Here is a 21,983-nt window from a genome sequence, read left to right on the forward strand (position 1 = left end):
CCAATTCAAATTTATGTGAAACTGAAAATAATTTTAGTTTAAATTTTTTTTGATGGGGGGAAGTACTGGGGATTGAACCCAGATGTACTTAACCACTGAGCCACATCCACAGCCCTTTTTTATATTTTATTTGTAGATAGGATCTTGCTGAGTTGCTTAGGGCCCTGCCAAGTTGCTGGGGCTGACTTTGAACTCATGATCCTCCTATCTGAGCCTCCAGAGCTGCTGGGATTACAGGGATGGCTCATGTAAACCCACTATGGGATTACATGGTAGCTCATCACCATGTCCAGCTTAGTCTAAATATTATCTGTACTGAATATAAAATTACATTCTTAGGATTTCAAAGCACAGGAACAAAACCCAAAATAGACTAATGAGATTAGATATAACTAAAAAGATTCTGCATAACAAAGGAAACAATCATCTGAGTAAAGAGGCAACATACACAATTGAAGAAAATATATTCAAACTATGTATATGTCAAAGGATTAATATCTAGAATATATAAGGAATTTCAAGAACTCATTTGCACAAAGCAAATAACCCAATTAGAAATGAGCAATAGACATTTCTCAAAAGAACACATACAAATGCAAGTGGCCACAGGTATATGAAAACGTGCTCAATATCACTAATCATCAGGGAAATGCAAAACAAAACCTCAATGAGATATCACCTCACTCCAGTTATAATGCCCATTATCAAAAAGAGTAAAGATAACAAGTGTTGCCAAGATTGTGGAGAAAAGGGAACCTTGAATGTTTTTGTTGGGAATGTAAATAAAATAACCATTATGGAAAATGTGGAACTTCCTCAAAAAAAAAACTTAAAACAGAACTACCATATGATCCCACAATCCCACTACCGATGTATATGTTCAAAAGAAATGAAATCATCATGCTGAAGATACATCTGCACCCTCTATGTTTCTTGAAACACTATTCATAATAGCTGAGAAATGGGAATAATTTAAGTGTCCATTGAGTGATGAATGGATTAAAAAATGTAGTACATCCACACCACATGATATTATTCAGCCTTCAAAAAGAAAAAGAAATTCTGTTATTAGGACAACATGAATGAAACTGGAGATCATTATGTAAAATGAAATAAGCCAGGCACAAAAAAGACAAATACTGCAGGTTCTCACTTTTATGAGGCATATTAAACATTGATCTCATAGAAATTGAGGTTAGAATGTTGGTTATCAGAGGCTATGGAAAGTAGGGGATAGGGAAAAATGGGGAAAGTTTGAGTAATGGGTGTCAATATACAGTTAAGAGTTAGAAGTTATGGTGTGGTCATTCCACAGTGGAGTAACTATAGATAATGAAAATGTTTGTATATTTCAATAAGTTAGAAGAAAGGATTCTGAACTTTATCACCATCAAGAAATGATAAATATTTTAGAAGATAGATATATTTAACCCAATTTAAATGTGCAATGTATACATGTGTTGAAATATCACATGGTACCCAATTAATATGTGCATTTTTATGTTCTCATATGTCAGTTAAATATACAAAAATTAAGAAGAAAAGCCAAAAGCTGATAGTACCACAGAAGGCAAAAATGAGATTTCCAAAAGCATATGTAGAAGATAAATTCATCAAGAAATTTAGGAAAAAACGACATTGAAAATACATATGGCATCTAGTTATAAAAATGCTTTTAATTGTAAAAAAAATACATAAACTTCAAAGAACATTTGTAAAAGTAACACAGAGAATTAAAGGAAACATCGCAAAAGAACAAAAATAATAAAAAGTAATTATAAAACCTTGAAAAACATTTGAAACAAGTATAATATGTGATTAACATTATTGCTGTATAAGAATTCATTAAAATCGAATAAGAGGAAAAACTTCTGATAGAAATGTAGACAGAGGGCTGGGGTTGTGGCTCAGCTGTAGAGAGCTTGCCTAGCCCGTTCGAGGGCCTGGGTTCGATCCTTAGCACCACATAAAAATCAACAAAATAAAACTATTTAAAAAATGACATGCTCAAAAATAAAAAAGAAACGTAGACAGAAATCTTTGGCAGAAAATTCTAAGAAAAAAATATTAAAATTAAGTATACTAAGCCAAGTGTGGTGGCACACACCTGTAATCCCAGCAACTCAGGAGACTGAGACAGGAGAATTTCAAGTTCAAGGCCCACTTCCGCAATTCAGGGAGGCCCAAAGTAACTTAGTGCAAACCTCTCTCAAAATAAAAAATTCAAAATAGGGCCAGGGATATAGTTCAGTGATAAAGCCTTGTGTTCAACGTCAGTTTCAAAAAAATAAATATGTTAAAATACTCTAAATTACCAGTAATGTAACCAAATAAAAATAACATTCACAATAATAATGTATGTTTTACTTATGAAGAGTGAATTTTCCAAATTTTTATTCTATTTCATGATTAAGTGAGAAAAGAAATAAGCATTGAAAGTGGCCCAATGGATTTTCTGTTAGAAGTATCTAATAATGATATAAAACTGTCCTTGTGTAACATTAACAACTACCATGTCTCACATACTTGCGCTACAAAACTTGTGATTAAAAATAAAAATTAGCTGAACTGTCAATTGATCTACAGGAAAATCTGTTTCACTGTGTTATATGTACAGGCACCTTTTCCCACTCTGCTAATTTCTTATTTTGCTGGGAGCCATTAGCCAAGTAGGTATGACAATTTCCTTGCCAGCGTACCCCGTGTTGCTTAGTGGAGGGACTCATGGAAATAGGACATTTTGCAGTGACATTGCATGTAGGTGACCTTGCTCAAGGACCAAGGTGGATCCGGGTTTAGGGTGTTCCCGGTTTAGGATGATCCAAGTTTAGGGCATTCCCGGTTTAGGACTATCCGGGTTTAGGGTGGTTACAGGTTTAAGATTATTCCTGCTGGGAATAGGGCGTATCCTGCTACCTGAGTTCCCCTTGAGTTCTCACTGGATTCAGACAGTATTTTTTGGGAGACAGAAGCCCAGTGGGGGTGGATTTGGGCAGAGAATGTGGATTTCCCCAGAATATGATTGTAGATGGTTGGTGTGAGTTCGGGAATAAAAAGTTGCTGTTTGAATCTACAAGGTGTGTGGTGGCTCGCGATTTTGTGCCCAGCCAGACTGCGGCATTATTTTCCAGTACAGTCATTTTTTTTTTGGAGGGGGGTGGTATCAGTGATTGAATTCAGGGGCACTCAACCACTAGGACACATCCCCAGCCCTATTTTGTATTTTGTTTAGAGACAGAGTCTCACTGAGTTGCTTAATGCCTCACTTTTGCTGAGTCTGGCTTTGAACTCTCGATCTGCCTTCCTCAGCCTCCCGAGCCACTGGGATTATAAGTGTGCACCTCTGTACATGGCCAGTATAGTCTTTTTAATACTATTTTTGAAGTAGGTACCGATGATTCTTAGATTTATGTCTTTTAGTGTTCATGGTGATATCACAATGTTTTCATAGTGAATGAAAACATGGACAGATTTTTTTGTACACTACATTTTATTTATCAACATTCTTAATAACAAAAATTTGGAATTTAAAATCTTATTAACACCAATTTTCCTTTTTTTTTTTTTTTTTTTTTAGCTCACTCTTCCTGGAAAGACTTATTGCAAAATTAGAAGTTTTAATAAATGATAAAATATGCATTTATAGTATACAGCAAAACATACATTATAACAAGGGCATTCAGACTACTATATATAAGTTTGAGAGCAGCATGAGTCAGCCTCAATTGCCCAGGGAGATTTTGTGTGTCCTTAATCTATAATGTTTCACAAACTCCATTTACTGGCATCCTTACCCTGGAGAACCACTGCATCTTTGAAGCCTATACACAGACCAAGCCATAGTTGGTTGGTACCCCAAGTGGACAAAAAGTGGAATAGCATCTGATACTCTGCCCACCACTACCTAAGACCAGAAGGAGTTAGCTTTTGTAACTCTCCTGAGATGCTGAGTGTCCCTTGCTTTGTTTCTGTTAGTAAATGTTCTACATGTTGCACTTAATAGAAGTGCAACATGTTGTATAGGGTTTAGAAGGGTCAGGAAAACAGAGATAAGTTATTATTGATTGTATAGTTTGACCATGTGTTGATATCTGTATCGTGAACATATTTCATAGATATCTAAATAAGACCATACTAGAAACCAAAAGAAGTCAAGATCTAATAAACGCATTCTGACTTATTTTAATGCAAATGTGAATGCTATTTTTTAACACTTAAAAAAAGAGTATAAGAATCTATTAAGACAAGATGCCAGGAAATAAAATATACTTTCTTTTGTGTGGTATATTTCTGTAAGCCTGACACTTCCAGAACTCTTCAGAAAAGGAGTGAAAAGCAGTCTCATCTGACAAGACTTATAACTTCTATCAAAATATAAATTTTGTTTACCTCCTTGTCTCTCACATCATTCCTGGGCTTAATCTTGGAAGTGGAAAGGACATTCTATTTTTTTTTCCCCTCAATCTTCAGAATACTGGCCATCTCACTTTTTTATTTTTTATTTTTTCAGTTGGATCTCACACAAGAATCCATTTGGGGGGAATGGAGTGGTTGAAAATATATAAAGGGGATATGTTTTCCTCAATTACCAGGTTAGTTATTTTCTACTTAATGGAATAGAAGAAGGAAATAAGCGAGAGAGTTAGGAAGAAAGCCAGAATTGTAAAAACGTGAGATGAACGTGGCCTACATCTCAAGAGACTCTGATAGGGACTTTGAAAGGCGATTAAAGGGAAGTAATTGTACAATATGGAGAGAAAATTGGGAGATGAGAGAGGATGTTAAGAAGTGTTTGTGTTATTTGTGCATGCTTTATGGTATTTATGAAACCAAAGTAAGTAAATTAATATGCTAGGAAATTAACTTTTTAATTTCTGGGTACTATGATTGTTTGACTATACCGTAACTCTGTAATTCCATTTAGGTAAAAATAGGACAACCAATGAAATTTAGGAGAAATTTTCATAAAATAAAGTTTTGATCAAGAAAGAATTCAAGTCTAAAATAATTATCTAGCTATTCTAGCATTTCCAAAATGTATTTAATTTATGATACACAGCCCTGTAGCCTGACCATCCACATATAAGAGGTTCGACTTCATGCTTCCTGGGAAGATTTTGTTTTTGTTTTTTAAACCCATGGTTTCCAAGTTATTTGACAGAATTGATATCTTCATTTATTTATATCATATGAACTGCTCATTTATATAGACTCTAAATTGGTGAAATTGAACCTCGAAAATGAATTTCAAATTTGCCTACTTTCAGATTGCCACTTAATTGGCTCATTTTCCAAACCACTATCAACTGTGGAGTCAATTAGCTAATTAAAGGGACAGTTAAGAGAACATATAATATTAGTAAGAAATATTACATGTTAATATAAAATACAGTATGTTACTGTCACAGTCACATAATCAGAGTCCCTTGACTTCAATTGTGCTGCTATGTTTAGGTAAGGTACAGAATAAAGCCCCTCTGCTCTGTTAATTCTTTTGTACTAGAACCAGAATGACCGCTAGTTTCTTCTTAGAGAAACATCTGTGACCCAGTTCTCTCAGTCTTACTTTGTTTGTTATAATCGTAGAGAGATGTATCTTCTACGGATTTTATTCAAGTATGAATGTTTATTCTATATCTCCTCATCTGGATTGATATTTGACTATTTCAGTGTAAAACAACACTACAGCAAATAACACAGGACAAAGGGAAATAATAGCATGAGTTATAATTCTGTATGAATTCTAAGGCTAATTATTCAAAGATCACTGGTCTTTAAAACTTTAATGTGGAGAATATAGGGCCAAGGTGTCTAAACTCCACAGAGGTTTGTTAAATGCCAAGACGTGAAATGATGGCATTCAATAAATGAATAATGCCAGCACATTTGAATTCATTGCATACTGTCAGTATGTGTGATAATTAAAGATGGCCACAATCCTTTAATATTCCTCCAAATGAAATGAGGTTTATATCCCCTCTCCTTAAATCTGAGTGGACTATGTAACTACATTAACTAATAGAATATGACAAAAATAATACCATGCCAGTTTGTTTGCTGGACATTAATAGACTTGATTTTTCCTCTTGTTCTCACTTAGAATGTTTATGATTACTCTGGAAAAAGCCAGCTGCCATGTACTAAGTCTGATTTCTGAGATTGCCATGCCATGAGAAAGCCCAAGGTAGCCACATGGAGAGAAACAAAGATCTTTAAAGACTCACTGCTGTTGGAACACTCTCAACCCAAGCATAACAATCTATGATTCCATCTTTGGCTGCCATTTGATGGCAATGACCTAACAGACACTATGTGAGAACTGCCCAGTTCTCTGAAAGCAGTTGAAAAAACAATGCATTGATGATTGAAGTTACTAAATTTCAGGAGTTTTTTAAGACAGAAATAGATAACTAGAACAATACTCAATATTTATTGAGCATGTAACTTTGTACCAGATACTTTTCACAATATGTTCACATGCATCACCCAATTTAAATATCAAAAACTGTTCAGATAAGTGTTTATCATTAATGAATTTATGAAGAAACGTATCAGAACTGAGATTTAAAAATAGACTTAAAGCTAACCATTAGTGTTATTAGGAATCTATAGTCCCTGACCACCACTGTATTAACCTACCTCTTGGTAGTAAACAAGGCACTATATTGTCACCTTACATGTTGAGACTGTAGCAATATAGTATTCTGTGTATATATATATATATATATATATATATATATATATATATATATATATATATGTGTGTGTGTGTGTGTGTGTGTGTGTGTGTCTAGTAAGTTATGCTAACACTTAGCAAACTCTTCAAATACATTTTCAACTTCATCTTATCAGCTAGTAAAATATATGAAGTTTACAAACATGATTAAATTCAAGCCAAAATATCTAGAATCTAATACCTATATCACATGGACATGATTTTAATACTTATATAATTCCAGGCTTGCTACCTCTTAAAAAAGAAAAATACTTACATAAGAATCATTTTCATATGATCTCCCATTCATACAATATTATCAGCATACTATATTATCTACAGTCTAAAGAGTAATGCTGAAAATTGAAAGTCAAAGAAAACACACAATCACATCTATTCTGCTCTTGAAGTGAATATAGCCTAGAGGTGTTAAGAATTCCCAAAAAGGAATGTATATGTGGACAAGAGATACAACAAAATATGTTAAAAAATTAAAAATGTTAATTTTTATTTCATACACCTTAGATCTTTAGAATGTTTTACCCCTACTCTATTTTTTATTTCCATAGCTTAATTTCTATTTTTAACTTATTTTTACATAGTGATGAAAAGATTAAATTTGTATTATAAAGAAGTCATCTCTTATTAATCAGGCATCAGATAGAGGAAATCACTGGCTTAGTTATATATATATATATATATATATATATATATATATATATATATATATACACAAAATAAGAATAATTAGATCTGCAACAATTTAATTTTGTCCCCAGCAGTACTATACTAAATGTCTATACTATTATGCAAACAACTCAAATAACAACATAATTTTAAAACAGAATACATTGCTAACAAAACCCAGGAAATGAATGTGAAGTTTGGGCTTTGCCTTGTCCTTGTCATTGGACAAATGGGTATTTTAAACTTACAATATAAAGTTGTGTACTTATGATCCAATAGTATGCTTATCCATCCTTAATCCAAATACAGTAACTTTAGAAATTAAAACAAGAAGATATGGTACCAAATAATCATGAATTCATATTAGAGATCCCACAAAAGAGATGTAGAGGATGTAGGAAATGCCATGAGTTAATACTACTCGGGAAAATCAAAGATATTCTCCAACAGTGAGGTTATAAATACTGAAATTTATAGGAGAATGTCAGCAATACAAAGCAAAAGAAAGATTAATACAGACAAAACATTTATTTGACACACCAAGGCATGCCCATGAAGGATATGTTCAGAGAATTTCATTTAATCCTGGGTGGAGGGAAAGAATAAAAGTGACCTAGGGTTGGATTGTGTTGGGCCCTGAATATTGTGACAAAGAATTCATATTTTATTCTCTTAGGTGATAGAGAATTGACAGAAACTCCAAGGCAAGTGTGAAATGAACACAAGTGTGTATTAGAAATATTCTGACATCATCAGGTAGAATGGGTGGATCTGGAAAGATGAGACCAAAAAGCCAAAATAAGGTCAACACTTGAGCAGTAATGCAAGAAGTAATTGTGTAATGGAAAATAGATTATATATCACTCAACTTTTATGACGAATGCCAACATTTTAGATCTGTTCTTTGAGGAAGGTATTTGAATAATTCAGTTAGCACAGTCTCTGAAGGGCATTTTCCATTCTATGTATAGTTTATTCTTAGAGTGGCCAGGAGGTATAATGCTATTCACAATACAATTTTTTTCAAAATAAAGAGCAATAGCTTTTCCTTTCACATTTGGTTTTTTGGCTGGAAGAAACATTAGATCTATTCTTACTTATGAGTGAAGAATATATTGTTCTCATTTATGAAGGAGCATTATGTATTATATGATATAGAGGCTGGAAAAGCATGCATTTGAAATAAACAAAAATAGATGTCTTTACCTCTATTTTGCAAGAGAAGGGAGAAGATTTTTATTCTTTTCTCTTTGTGGCACTGGTAGGAACAACACAAACTGTGATGGAAGGAGTTTTGGCACCACATAATGTTATGTTACACTAAGTAGAGAGTAAGCAAAATGCTAGAAACTAAAGACAAGAAAATAATGGAAACACTATCCAAATGTTAGCATAATATGCCAATTGAGGTTTATGCTTCTGTTAAGAGTACTATGTCTTGGTCTGTCTGGTTTCAACTGATAGATGCACGTGGGATGTGTTGACAACAATATTATTACAGAAACAAACATATGAACCTTGCTTAATAAATGATCCCATTGATTAGCATTTACCTTAATGCTCACAACTCAGAATCATGAATCCATTTGCTTAGAATGCCAAGTTGAAAAATGTTACCCTGAAGACTTTTTAAATGTGAACATAATCCAAACCAATGTAAAATGGATGATATTATTTTACATTCTCTGGAATTAAATGAAAGAGATAGCATTTAAGAATTCACATGATGGATTTGTATTTGACATCAGCAAATCATGCTAGAATATAATAGCAAAAATTTCTTGTAATTTTTCTTGTGAGATTAATTTGTAGAATGCAGGAAGGATAATACAGATTAGGTAACATTGTAAACAAGTTAACAATTACTGAACCACCCCAGGGTTTATTTTCATAGCCAAGAGACCAGCAATGAGCTTTGGCTTCCAATTAGTCAAAAAGAAAATTGACCTTTGACTATTATTGCTCTAACGTGAGCTATGTAGAAATTATTCATAGAAGATTAAAATAAACAAATGGAACCAGTATAATTTAAGCAAACAATTTAATCCAGTTTGAAAGGTTATTATACCAGCAAGTCTTCCATTAGCTTGTTTTTTCTACAGCTCTGTTTATGCTTCAATTTGTAGATTTTTTTTTTAAATTTTGACTTCCAACTTCTTCTGCATTAGATATAATTCTCTATTACCAACAATGGAAACAAGAGGCAGGGAGTTTATGAATAGGATTTAATTCAATTGGAAAAAAGATCTTGTAATCAGTAAGACCTTCAGAAATACACACACACACATATGTATATATATGTGTATATATATACATATATATATAAATATGTATATGTATACTGTATATATAAAACAAATAACTAGATGATATACTTTAATATTAAAATTTTAATAAAAATTTTCTTACCTGAGTATGGAATCATATATAACTGATTGAATACAGTAAATATTGAGGAATTTCCCCAATGTTATACAAGTGACAACAAGAATACTTTCTACATTATGTTTTATTTTATTTTTTTTTAATTTTTTATTGTTGGTTGTTCAAAACATTACATAGTTCTTGATATATCATATTTCACACTTCGATTCAAGTGGGTTATGAGCTCCCATTTTTACCCCATATACAGATTGTAGAATCACATCAGTTACACATCCATTGATTTACATATTGCCATACTAGTGTCTGTTGTGTTCTGCTGCCTTTCCTATCCTCTACTATCCCCCCTCCCCTCCCCGCCCCTCCCCTCTTCTCTCTCTGCCCCCTCTACTGACATTCATTTGTCCCCCTTGTATTATTTTTCCCTTTCCCCTCACTTCCTCTTGTATGTACTTTTGTATAACTCTGAGGGTCTCCTTCCATTTCCATGCAATTTCCCTTCTCTCTCCCTTTCCCTCCCACCTCTCATCCCTGTTTAATGTTAATCTTCTTCTCATGCTCTTCGACCCTACTCTGTTCTTAGTTACTCTCCTTATATCAAAGAAGACATTTGGCATTTGGTTTTTAGGGATTGGCTAGCTTCACTTAGCATAATCTGCTCTAATGCCATCCATTTCCCTGCAAATTCTATGATTTTGTCATTTTTTAATGCAGAGTAATACTCCATTGTGTATAAATGCCACATTTTTTTTATCCATTCATCTATTGAAGGGCATCTAGGTTGGTTCCACAGTCTTGCTATTGTGAATTGTGCTGCTATGAACATCGATGTAGCAGTGTCCCTGTAGCATGCTCTTTTTAGGTCTTTAGGGAATAGACCTAGAAGGGGAATAGCTGGGTCAAATGGTGGCTCCATTCCCAGCTTTCCAAGAAATCTCCATACTGCTTTCCAAATTGGCTGCACCAATTTGCAGTCCCACCAGCAATGTACAAGTGTACCCTTTTCCCCACATCCTCGCCAGCACTTGTTGTTGTTTGACTTCATAATGGCTGCCAATCTTACTGGAGTGAGATGGTATCTTAGGGTGGTTTTGATTTGCATTTCTCTGACTGCTAGAGATGGTGAGCATTTTTTCATGTACTTGTTGATTGATTGTATGTCCTCCTCTGAGAAGTGTCTGTTCAGGTCCTTGGCCCATTTGTTGATTGGGTTGTTTGTTCTCTTATTGTTTAATTTTTTGAGTTCTTTGTATACTCTGGATATTAGGGCTCTATCTGAAGTGTGAGGAGTAAAGATTTGTTCCCAGGATGTAGGCTCTCTATTTACCTCTCTTATTGTTTCTTTTGCTGAGAAAAAACTTTTTAGTTTGAGTAAGTGTTCATATAGGACAGTGTATTGTACACAGTCTGTGGTCAACGTTTTTCCTCTCAGGCCTTTTCTCCTCTTTAAGAGATACAGTCAAAAGGCTGATTTTTTTTCCTTCAGGAAACAGTTGCTTCAGAACACTATATTCAAAACATTTCATGAGACATTATAAGATATAAAACAAAAAAAACTTCATTAAGGAGAGTCATATTGTTCAAAATGCTTCATCACATCAAAATAGTTGCAGCTAATATTCCAAGCTAAATATTGAAAAGCATGAACACATTTATTATACATTAATCTCATTCCATTTCTTAGAAATTTACTTTGATCTTCCAAGTTAGGACTAAGTCACAGATTGATTTTGGCCCTTTCTCTTGAGTTGAACCCATCAGAAATACACAAGTACATGACTATGTGCACGCACGCGCGTGCCCGCGCACACGTATACACACACACACACACACACACACACACACTTGATACCCTGTTAGAAAGTCAGAACCACAAACTTAAAGGTTTTATGATGTCACATCAGATATCATAGATCCTATAACTGTTCTTCATCCATGTTACCTAGCAAAAAATGTCCCAATTATTAAACTTGCCAAAACTGCAATCCAGATGGTACTGGTCTTACAGGCAATTACAGGATAGTGAAAACTAGGAATATTCAGGACAGCAACAAGCTTTCAAAAGTGAAACATGTTTGATACAATACTGTGACCAGTTTATTGGAAGTCTATTTAAATGCAGAAAAAAAACATAAGCCAAAAATATTCCAAAGATATTTATGTTTATTGTTTTAAATTAAATAGAAAAACACATTAGAAGATACATGTTCTATATTTTAATGATTCCAGAATTTAGCTCCAACACATTTATCTTAAAATACAAAGTATCTGTGATTAAATTTTATTGAAATTTAAATCCTTCCTATTTTAAAGAATAACCTTCCAGTGAGAAATTGAGACCTGAATTATTTCACAGTATTATGCTTGAATATAAACTTTGTTTTAAGGAGCAAAGGAAGTTTACTACCATGAATAGTAAGTTTAGCTTTGAGAAGAAAGGGAAATCTGCTAAAAGAGAAACATTAAAAAACCATTTCCTGATGATTTTTAATACTAATATTTGATAATATGCCTTTTATAAGAAATTTTGAGAGCAAAATCATGGCAATATGCTCTTCTCCTTACTATAATGGACCACAGTAATCCTTCTACCAAGAATAAAATCACCAATTTCAGGGGGTGATTGCTAAAAGCCTAAGTGCATGCTTTGTGGGAAAATCCTATTCTCCATGAAAGTAAAATACCTGTATCTTTAACCAAAATTTGAGCCATTATAAATGCCATATTTTACATTTGCTATTCTGATTCAGGAAGAATAATGAAGCTTGGAGGACAACACATTTAGTTTTTATGACATTATAAAATATGCATTATTGTTTTACTCCTGTACTCAGGAATCTTTTCAACTGTCCAACTAAACAATTTAAAATTATTTGGGAAAAGGAGGAAGAGAGTTTACTTTATTTATATTCCTCAGTTCAACTGAAAAACCAAAGAACATCTTTATCTCCTTTTGGGTTCTTAATATTTTCAGCATCAAAGTAATTATTAGGGCTTTCACTTCATTAAGGATAAATCAGTGGAAAATTTAACCTTATATTTCATATTCTGGCTATTCAATGTCATATCTGATGAAAACTGGATTGCTATTTATTTTACAGTTAAACTATCTTAAAATCCTGCAACCTTGCCTTACCTTATCAACCAACAATAATTTGTTTGTCTCTTGAAAATTGAAAGCTCTCATTTACTGTATTCTTGCAGTAGGACACAATATGCATAATCAATAAAATGACAAGCCAACATTCTGCACTGTATCTGCAAAGCTGCATTTGGCAAATACATTGTATTTGGCAAAATTGAAATGCACTCTATAGATTACAAATATAAAAACCTGGAAAAGAATATGCCAAAGATTAACTGCAAGAATATACATTTTCTGTTATCAGTTTCTTTCCCTTCCCCTGAAGAGATGTGTTTTATTTCAATTCTAAGCAGTAATTTGTATGAAAATTAATGGGAATCTATAATTTGCATATTAATTTGACTTTTAAAATAATATTATGTAATTGGCAAAATAAAAATGTCTTATGGAACATCATAAACTTTTTTCCATGTATATGCCAGCCACACTCTTTTAACATATTCTATAGTAAGAATAAAAATGAGACATATTTGGAAAAAAATGAATTCAGTAAATATTGTCATTAAAGAGATGATGTAGATGCATATTAAAAAACTAATTGTTCTTCACATTATATTCCTACACATTATATAAAGTATAAGGGAGAAATTTTTGTCAATACAAATCTACAACAACTCTTTTTTAAAACAATATTTTACTGACAGTATTTGTTTATTCTTTGATTACACAATGAATCTCAATGCATTACAGGGAGCTATTTCCAAAGTAGGTTATATCTTAAGGCAATTAGATCTACATAGAATGAGTGGAAGTGATGAAAAACTAGATGATGCATATACAGTAGAAAAATGCAATCATAATGTAATTTGTACTAAATTTTAGTGTTTAGTACAGAACTATCCTGTATGCTTTATGACTAATTCTGCCATAGCCTGAGAGCATCTACTGACATTTCAAATATATTTGTACAATTTTTTCCCAGATTAGTATTTTCAATGAAATCAGTAGATTCTTTGATAAAATATTACTCTTGAATTTTCGTATTTTCTTTACATACTTGCATTTGAAATAAAGAATTAGTCACTAGTAAAAAGAAAGGGCATTATTTTATTCAACATTTCTTTTTTATTTAAGATGAGCATTCCACTTATTTTCTATTGGTGAGAAAAGATGTGCTATTAAGACTACATAAACTTTTCTAAATTTCCCATAAACTCATTATCATTTCAAGTACATTAAAATTGTTGTCTTGTTGATTAGAAGAATTACCACTTCAGTGACCTACTGATGAACAGTAAAATATAAGTGGTGTACCAAAATTAGCATAGAGATAGAAATATATGAATGAAAAGTGAAGCCTACAAATGAAAGGAATAAAGAGGGGAAAAAAAGAAAAAGAAAGGAAAGCAATCTCACAGGAATGAACTCTGGGATTCCCTAAGGGAAACTAAGAAAGGTTGCAGAAATACTATTCAGGAAAACAGAAGAGTTTCCTTTTGTTTTGGAGGCCTTTATATCATCAGTTCCTTATCCTTCCCAGTATTATGATGTGTCACATGGTTGATTTAATCCAGATTTAATCCATGGTTAATGCACAATTCCAGTGATACCTGATATGTAGGTAAAATCTCCTTAGCTCTGGTTACCATATCAGTAAAAGATAGTCTTGTCCTGTCAACCCCTGAGCTAATGTAAATGCAAATAACAGATGGTGGTTTCATTAAAGATGATGAAATAAAAGCATTTACAGTTCACTTTCCTGTTCTTAAGGCCTATCAAAAACAAAACAAAATTTTTAAAAAGGGATGAAAACTTGGGAAAAAAATAAAACCCTTTCCATAACTAACTAATAACTGACAATAAACTGTAATAACTAGCTTTCCACTTGCACTAATAGGAGAAACCAAGTTAAAATGGCACGTATCATGGGAAGGGCATATATTTTATGAAGTGTCATGATCCTTAGATATCCTCCAAATATAATTTGTTTGAAGCTGCCATGAGAAACAGCATATACACAGGCAAGAGAAAGGCAAAATCTGCTTTCATACAATTCAGATATATGTTCCCAAATGGTACGAGATGGGAGTAGAGGGGAATAAATGGCTAATAGCCTACATATGATAGTGTCTACTGGATCATACAGATTAAAGTGGGGAAATGAGAGAGAAGGAAGAGTAACTACCAGCAATAAAGACTTAGGGAAAGTAAAACTGAGAGATTTACACTGTGAACTACAGAGACCTCTAGATGTCAAAAATAGAGAAAAAATATGGTCTCTGGGAAGAAGATAAAACAGATTTGGGGAGGTGGGCTTGACATCTGAAATTAAAATAGCTTCTGTGGGCTGATCTGACTCACCCTCCCACTACTTCCCACACTAGAGTTCAGTAAATAGCTGACTTTGTTCAGTGATTAATAGAAAGAAACCAGCCCAGAAAAAAGGCAGAGGTAAAGATTGATCCCACTAAGAGAGAGTTAGAAGTTCAAAGAAGATATAATATCTTCAACAAAGGGAAAATAAACAGCAGAAAAGATAAAAAATGGAATGGTAGAGCAAAAGAATACATGAAATAAAAAATTATGATGTTTAAATTACATTTGAAGTTATAAAATAAAAAGAACTGAAAAATCATTTGGATATTTCTGACAAAAAATCTAAAAATAAAAAATAATTATAGAGAATATTATGAATAGTTAGAAATTATGTAAAAGAAATTTTACATAATTGGTATTCTTAAAGAAAAAAAACTTGTTTAGACATATAAAAGGAGAAAAGTTTCCCAAAATAATGATTGAAATCCGAGATAAAAAAGTATAGAGCCCTTAAAATGTCTTGTTTTGAAGAAAATTACCTAAATAAACATCAATGATTTCTTCAGTTTTACCTTGGTATTTTTATCTTAAATTGAGATAAATTCAAGTTAGTTATTAGTTAACCAACAGCACATATAGCATAGATCATATCTGGGTCTTATATTTTATGAAATTGTCTTTTAATTAATCTACTCTTCTATACAAACATATCCATACAAAGGTATGACATGATATTCACAAAATGTTAATTTCTGGGTAGTAGAAATTTGAAATTGTTTTAAAATTTTGAATGCCTTTATTTCTAGTAATCATGTTTCATTTTACAAAATACAATAAATTCACTGAGTTAAAAAGAAAGTGAAAGGAAATGCAGAGATTAAAAGGAAAAATGAAAGATTTCAGTTGTTCTACTACTTTAGACTTATGGCCCTCCCATCCACAGAGAAATCAGATAGTTTCTCTAAAATACAAACACAAACATGTTAGTTTTATCTTAAAATCCTACAAGATTTTAACAAAATTGTCCCAACAATCTGAGTCTAGTCTAACTTTTAGCAAGTTTCACCTTATTGCTAAGGTGAGGTGATTGAAAAATGACCTTTCAATTCTCCCTAATCCAGCCCTGCCAGGTCTTTCCGATAATAACTCTCATTCGCCTGGATTGATGCTTTCCTCACTTCCCTTGAACCATCCTGAACTATCTGGGATAAGTTTCCCTTGAACTTTCTAATTTCCATTTGTCTCAGACTTTAGATGGTGATAAAAATGTGCTTTTATTTATTGTTTGTTTGTGAAAGCAGGGTGGAGTGGGGCCAGAAGAAGACCAAATTATTCTATAAATTTCACTCTATTATCATCTCTGTGAAGCCTTCTCTGTTATTACTTTATTTTCCTCCTTATCAGTAAACTTATGAAGTTATGTGCATTCTTTTTTCATCATCTATATCAGTGATATGGCCAGAAATATTAGAGCTGGAGGAAAAAAGAAACATTAATATTGATCATATAATTTGCATATTTTGTTTATCATGGATTTTTGCATGAATTTTTATTTCTTAAACAATATTTATTAAATATTTATTATGAGTATTGTAGGTTTTGAGATACATATGTTGGTGCCTGAGGAGTATCCCTATAATCTTTGCCTTACTCTATACAATTGAAGCACTTTATTGTACTCCACAATTTTTCCTCTATACATCTATTGTAGCTGCTAGACTGTGACCATGTCCAAAGAAAGGGACTAATTTTGTCTTTATATATCTAAAAGTCAGCATGGTACCCAATACTGGGAAGGAGCCCATTAAATAAAGATGAATAAAAATCCAGGAAAATGAAATAACCAATATTCTTTAACAGGTAAAATTTTTCATGGGGAAATACCCAATCTAACTAGAGAATCTTTCTAGACATGGTGGTGTATACCCTGTAATCTCAGCAGTTAAGGAGGCTGAGGCAGGAAGATGAGCAAGTTCAAAGCAAACTTCAGCAATTTAGCAAGGCTCTAAGCAACTTAGTGAGAACCTGTCTCAAAATAAAAAATAAGAAGGTCTGCGAATGTGGCTCAGTGATTAAGAGCCCCTGGATTTAATCACTGTTATAAAAAAAAAGAAAAAGAGAGAAAGAATCTTTTTGATGAGGAGGACACCTTAGTTTGATATAAGTCATAGTTTAATGCTATTAAATAGAAACTTTTTCCAATATTCATCTATTTGTGACTCAAAATATTGAATGTATGTATTGCAAGGATATGCCTGTATTTACTATGAAAGTCAGACTATTAAGCACTTTAAAAACTCAGATATCATTTAATCCATCCCCTCCCTGTTATAAATAAGAAATCAGTTCTAGAGTGGTTTAATTGTCTAAAACCACAATACACTCACAATTAAAATCAAGTGACCTATCTCTTCAGTGCTTTTCCCCTAGAGATGGTTCACAAATCTAGAAGAAGGGATCATTGGAAAACAGGCCTGGAGAGTGGAGTTTTTGCCCCTCATACAGAATTAGCACTAACAAATTTTTGCTTTTTGTATTGCCTGAGACAAAATTATTGCTAAGGTGAGGTGATTGAAAAATGACCTTTCAACAGTTCATTTCAGCCTTTTGCTTTTATCTTTGTCACTAACTTCTCTGTGACTCATCTATTAAAGAAGGTGACTCTACTCTGCCTACTTTAATTCAAGATTTGTCAGGCCCAACCTAAAATGTATGTTTTCTAAGGACTATGTATATGCACAAATGAAAGTCATTTTTAACTGTGGGTTAATCATGTAAATATATTTGTATAACTAGTCATGCTTGGAGGAAATGAAATGATTATGCAGCAGTTAGTGGACAACTCAGATTTGAAAACTGGATACAGATACTCTACTAGTACAAAATGAAATGATTATGAATTTCACCTTTAAAAGACAGGTATACAAAAGCTTCATTCTCAACCAGAACTACTATTCTTTTTTTTTTATCCAAATTACAAGGAGTTTGGGATCCCCTAAGTATTCTCATGAGATTTTCTAATGGGTGAAGAGTCATTGGCTCATCACAGGAGTGTTTTACTCAATGTACCTCTGAGTTATTAAGAAGACAGAAATGATGACAAAAGTGAAAATCATTGAATGAATTTGATGGACTTTAGTTTGAGAAAATAAAGCACACATTATTATTAACACTGCATGAAAGTGAAATAATTCCTTTCGGTACTAATGAGTAGGCTTTCTGGTGAATTTATTTGAATAAACAATTAAGAATCCTGGGCTAAGTTTGTCCTTTCAGGGTTTGGCCACCAATTTATTTTTAAATCTTCATATACCAGAGTCAAAAAACAAAACCAAAAACAAACAAATAAACAAACAAAACCCCAGTAAGTTCACCTGGATCTATGATCTATAAATTTAAAGTCATTTACTTTTTATCCCCTTAAAACCTACAAAATTTAAAGAGGAATTTTCTTTTTTAAAAAAGGAAGTTGGTAAAATGTTTCTTAAGAATACATGAATAGAAAAGCAGAGTAAGTTTTCCTTACCAAAGAAATAAAGTCATTTTGTCTGAATACTAAATGATCAGAGTTTCAAACCACAATTCCAAGCACTGACCTCAAGGCCAGTAATCTTTTCACATTCATAAAGTAATTTATAAGCTTTTTGGTACAAGTACTCTTTATTAAATATATACATATATACAGATTTTACTGGGCCTCATTTTACTAAAATCAAATCGTGAATGAGGGATTTGGACTGGATGATTTCTATAGCATCTTTTAGTCTTAAAATGTATTGATTCTATGAAATACCTAGAGATAGATTCTTGTCTAAGAAGGATTCTCAAATATGATTTACAATTAATATTTGTGACATTTTACAGGGTTCATATACAACTATTACAAGGCAATATAATAACTAAAAAGTTGATGCCAATTGATTTATATAGTTTCTTTTCTAAAAAAATAAGAGCTCTGATCTGCAAGGTAGCCATTCTATCAAAACGTTCCCCCAAACACTAAGAACACTTTCATTCACACACACCTAGAGCAGGTAGAAAGAAATATAGAAGAAAAATCTGGAAGTAACACAACAACCAAATCAACCCAACAGACCTAAATTGAGCTGCATAAGACAGCTGCAAGAAATCCAATTAAGTTGTTAAGCTTTGTAATACAAGAAAAGTCAGTAAGTGAAAATCCTGTTGAATTACATAACAGAGTCAGTGGCATCCCACCCTGTGGCTATGAATTTTTTCTTCATTTCTTTCTTTTGCTGCTTTCATTGTAAACCTTACCAAAACTCCCAGAAAACAAATACAAAATCTACCTGAAAGTACAGAACTATGGACACAAAAAAATGTCCGAAGATTGGCATTTCAGCAGCTAAGATAGATCCATGTTGGGAAAAACATCTAAAAAGTTCTTATTTCTGAATATTTTGTGATTCTGATCAAATTCAGTGATCCTTTTCAAATTTGAGACACGTAATCTATCAGGTCTTACAGTGCCCAGATTTTTATTTTCCAGATATATGGTGCTTTTGTCACTTACAGAGTAATCTGTACCACATTTTCATTGTATTTTGAAAACCAGTTGCTGAAATCGTACTAACATTGACTTATCTCAAAGTAGTTAAGTGAACAAATATACCTGTTATCCTCTACCAATGGAGGAGAAACAATATTGTGGATATGATGTCGACTCTAACTATATTTCCTTCATTAAAGAATGCAAAGTCCTCTGCTAGGCTATAGTTCTTCAGCATGCATTGACTGTTCTACTATTTTAATAATATTGTAGGTAACTGTGACAGAGCTTTCCTAGGACACAGTGTCTAGGAGAGTGCCTGGAACACAAGAGGCTTTAGGCTCTGAATAAGTATGCAGGGAGTAAATACAGTACATACCTGAATGAGCTACTGTGAAAAAGAATTCATACAAGGAGTTAAACTTTGGCTCAGAGCACAAAATTTCAAGTCAACCTTTAAGTACTGTTTGGCCAACATATGAAAGGAAACACATTTCCCCTGGTCTATGTCTTCGTTTTTGACTCCGCAGAGTTTTCTCTCTATTGATCAGTGTTTGTTTTCTTCCGTTTTCCTCTCACCGATGTTTTGTTTAATTGGTAAAATCCTTTTCTTGCGGGTTCTAAGAGAATCTCCAAAGGTCACTGCATATGACATCAAATAAATGATTCTGGTTAAGGGCAGTGCCACTGGGAAATTTAGGGTGGCTGGTTGATATTCATTGGGTATTAAAAGTGTCATAGTCGGTTTTCAAATTTCAATGCAAAAATGTGCACCACATATCTCTAATAGCCCTATTACTCTTGTTTCAACTTTCCAGGATGGTCTGTATTCCATCTAATTTGAATGCTGAATAGATCCTTTTTAAACCCTCTTTCTGAAAAGAAAAATGGTTCACTTTCTCTTCACTGAGGAATTAATTAACTCTCCCAATAACCGGCTTATATTTTTTTAAGTGGAAAAATTACATAGAATTTTTATTTTAGTAAAGAATAATTATATTTAAAAACATTTAAAAAGATAGTCTGCATTTTCATCATCTTTTAGGAAACTACTATAGCAACAAAATTACATTAGACTTTCTGATTTCTCCATAGTGTCCTTAGATAAGTAAACAACCCAATAGACCATGTTAAATGCCCCAAATGTGACTGGAAAGAGAATACGGGCATATTTGTCTATTTTACTTGTGCCAGATCCAGCAGGTGGAGGAGCAGGAGGAGGAGCAGAGGCTGATGACTTCCCAGAAGCCCCTGGGGTGTTAACTGTGGTCTTAATTCGCTCCAGTCTTGAGCCAAACACACGACGAGTAGAAGCAGATCCAACTGATGTTTGTCTCAACACACACCCAGTTCGACTAGGAGTAGGAGAAGGAGCAGATGGAAGTGCTCTTGCAGCAGATATCGTTTCGGCTGCATTTGCCCGGCTGAATGGGTTTGGACTGGAAGCTAAGTATGACTTAGATGTGGCTTCAGAGGATTCTTGAACAACTGGAGAAGATTTGCTAGGATGATTTCCCACCTCAGTTCTGTTGCCAACATCAGATTCCGAGTGGACCAAGGCATTTGTTCTTTTCCTCATGTTCAAACTGGCATTTGTATTCTGAAAAGGTAGTTTAAAAATTTAATTGGTTATGTAACTTTTTGTAGATTTCTACAAAATTTAAAAGGATGAAAACACATAAGTCCATCAAAGAAACATTTATTAATCTGCTGTAGCTACTCAGCTTACCTCAAAAGTATTAAAATACATAGCAAAACAAGTATATACTTGAAACTACGAATCAAAATCTTATATTTCAAACTATGATCCAATCTATAAACCGAGTTAAAATATTTAAAGAAGACTAGATTTTATTACTACTTATACTTGTTTTTAATTTAAGAGTACATAACTCTACTTATAGAAGGTCTTTGTTCAGATTTATTACAAATAATTATTCTATAATATGTCATATGCCTTTTAGAGTTTTATATATGTTTAAGACCTTTATTTATAAGTTCTTCTGCACAAAATAATAATGGTAACATCTACATGTATATTATGGTTTGGATATGAGGTGTCCCCTAAAAAGCTAACATGTTAGGCCCTGCAGGGATTTTCAAAGGTGAAATGATTAGATTTCAAGAGTAGCAGCTTCATCAGTGGATTCATCTATTTGATTGATTGATAGTTTGAATGGACTAGTGGCTAGTAATTATATGCAGGTGGGGCATGGCTAGGGCAAGTAGGTCACTGAGTTTGTGCCCTTGGGGACTGTATTTTGTCCCTGGCTCTCCTCCCTGCCTTT

General features: G+C 33.1%; 1 protein-coding gene across 1 annotated transcript in view; it reads right to left on the bottom strand.

Annotated features, from left to right (window-relative positions):
• Window positions 1-11,934: 11,934 nt before the first annotated feature.
• Gabra4 (gamma-aminobutyric acid type A receptor subunit alpha4) overlaps window positions 11,935-21,983 on the bottom strand; it is a 70,639-nt gene continuing 60,590 nt past the window's right edge. Inside the window, exon 9 of the mRNA XM_046442752.2 lies at window positions 11,935-21,295. Coding sequence (XP_046298708.1) covers window positions 20,762-21,295 — 534 coding nt within the window. The 3' untranslated portion in view covers window positions 11,935-20,761. The remainder of the gene's footprint in view (window positions 21,296-21,983) is intronic.

This window comes from Marmota monax, unplaced genomic scaffold (assembly GCF_021218885.2).
Source record: "Marmota monax isolate L192 unplaced genomic scaffold, Marmota_monax_Labrador192_F-V1.1 WCK01_AAM20220418_F8-fsc00025, whole genome shotgun sequence".
Taxonomy (NCBI): Eukaryota; Metazoa; Chordata; class Mammalia; order Rodentia; family Sciuridae; genus Marmota; species Marmota monax.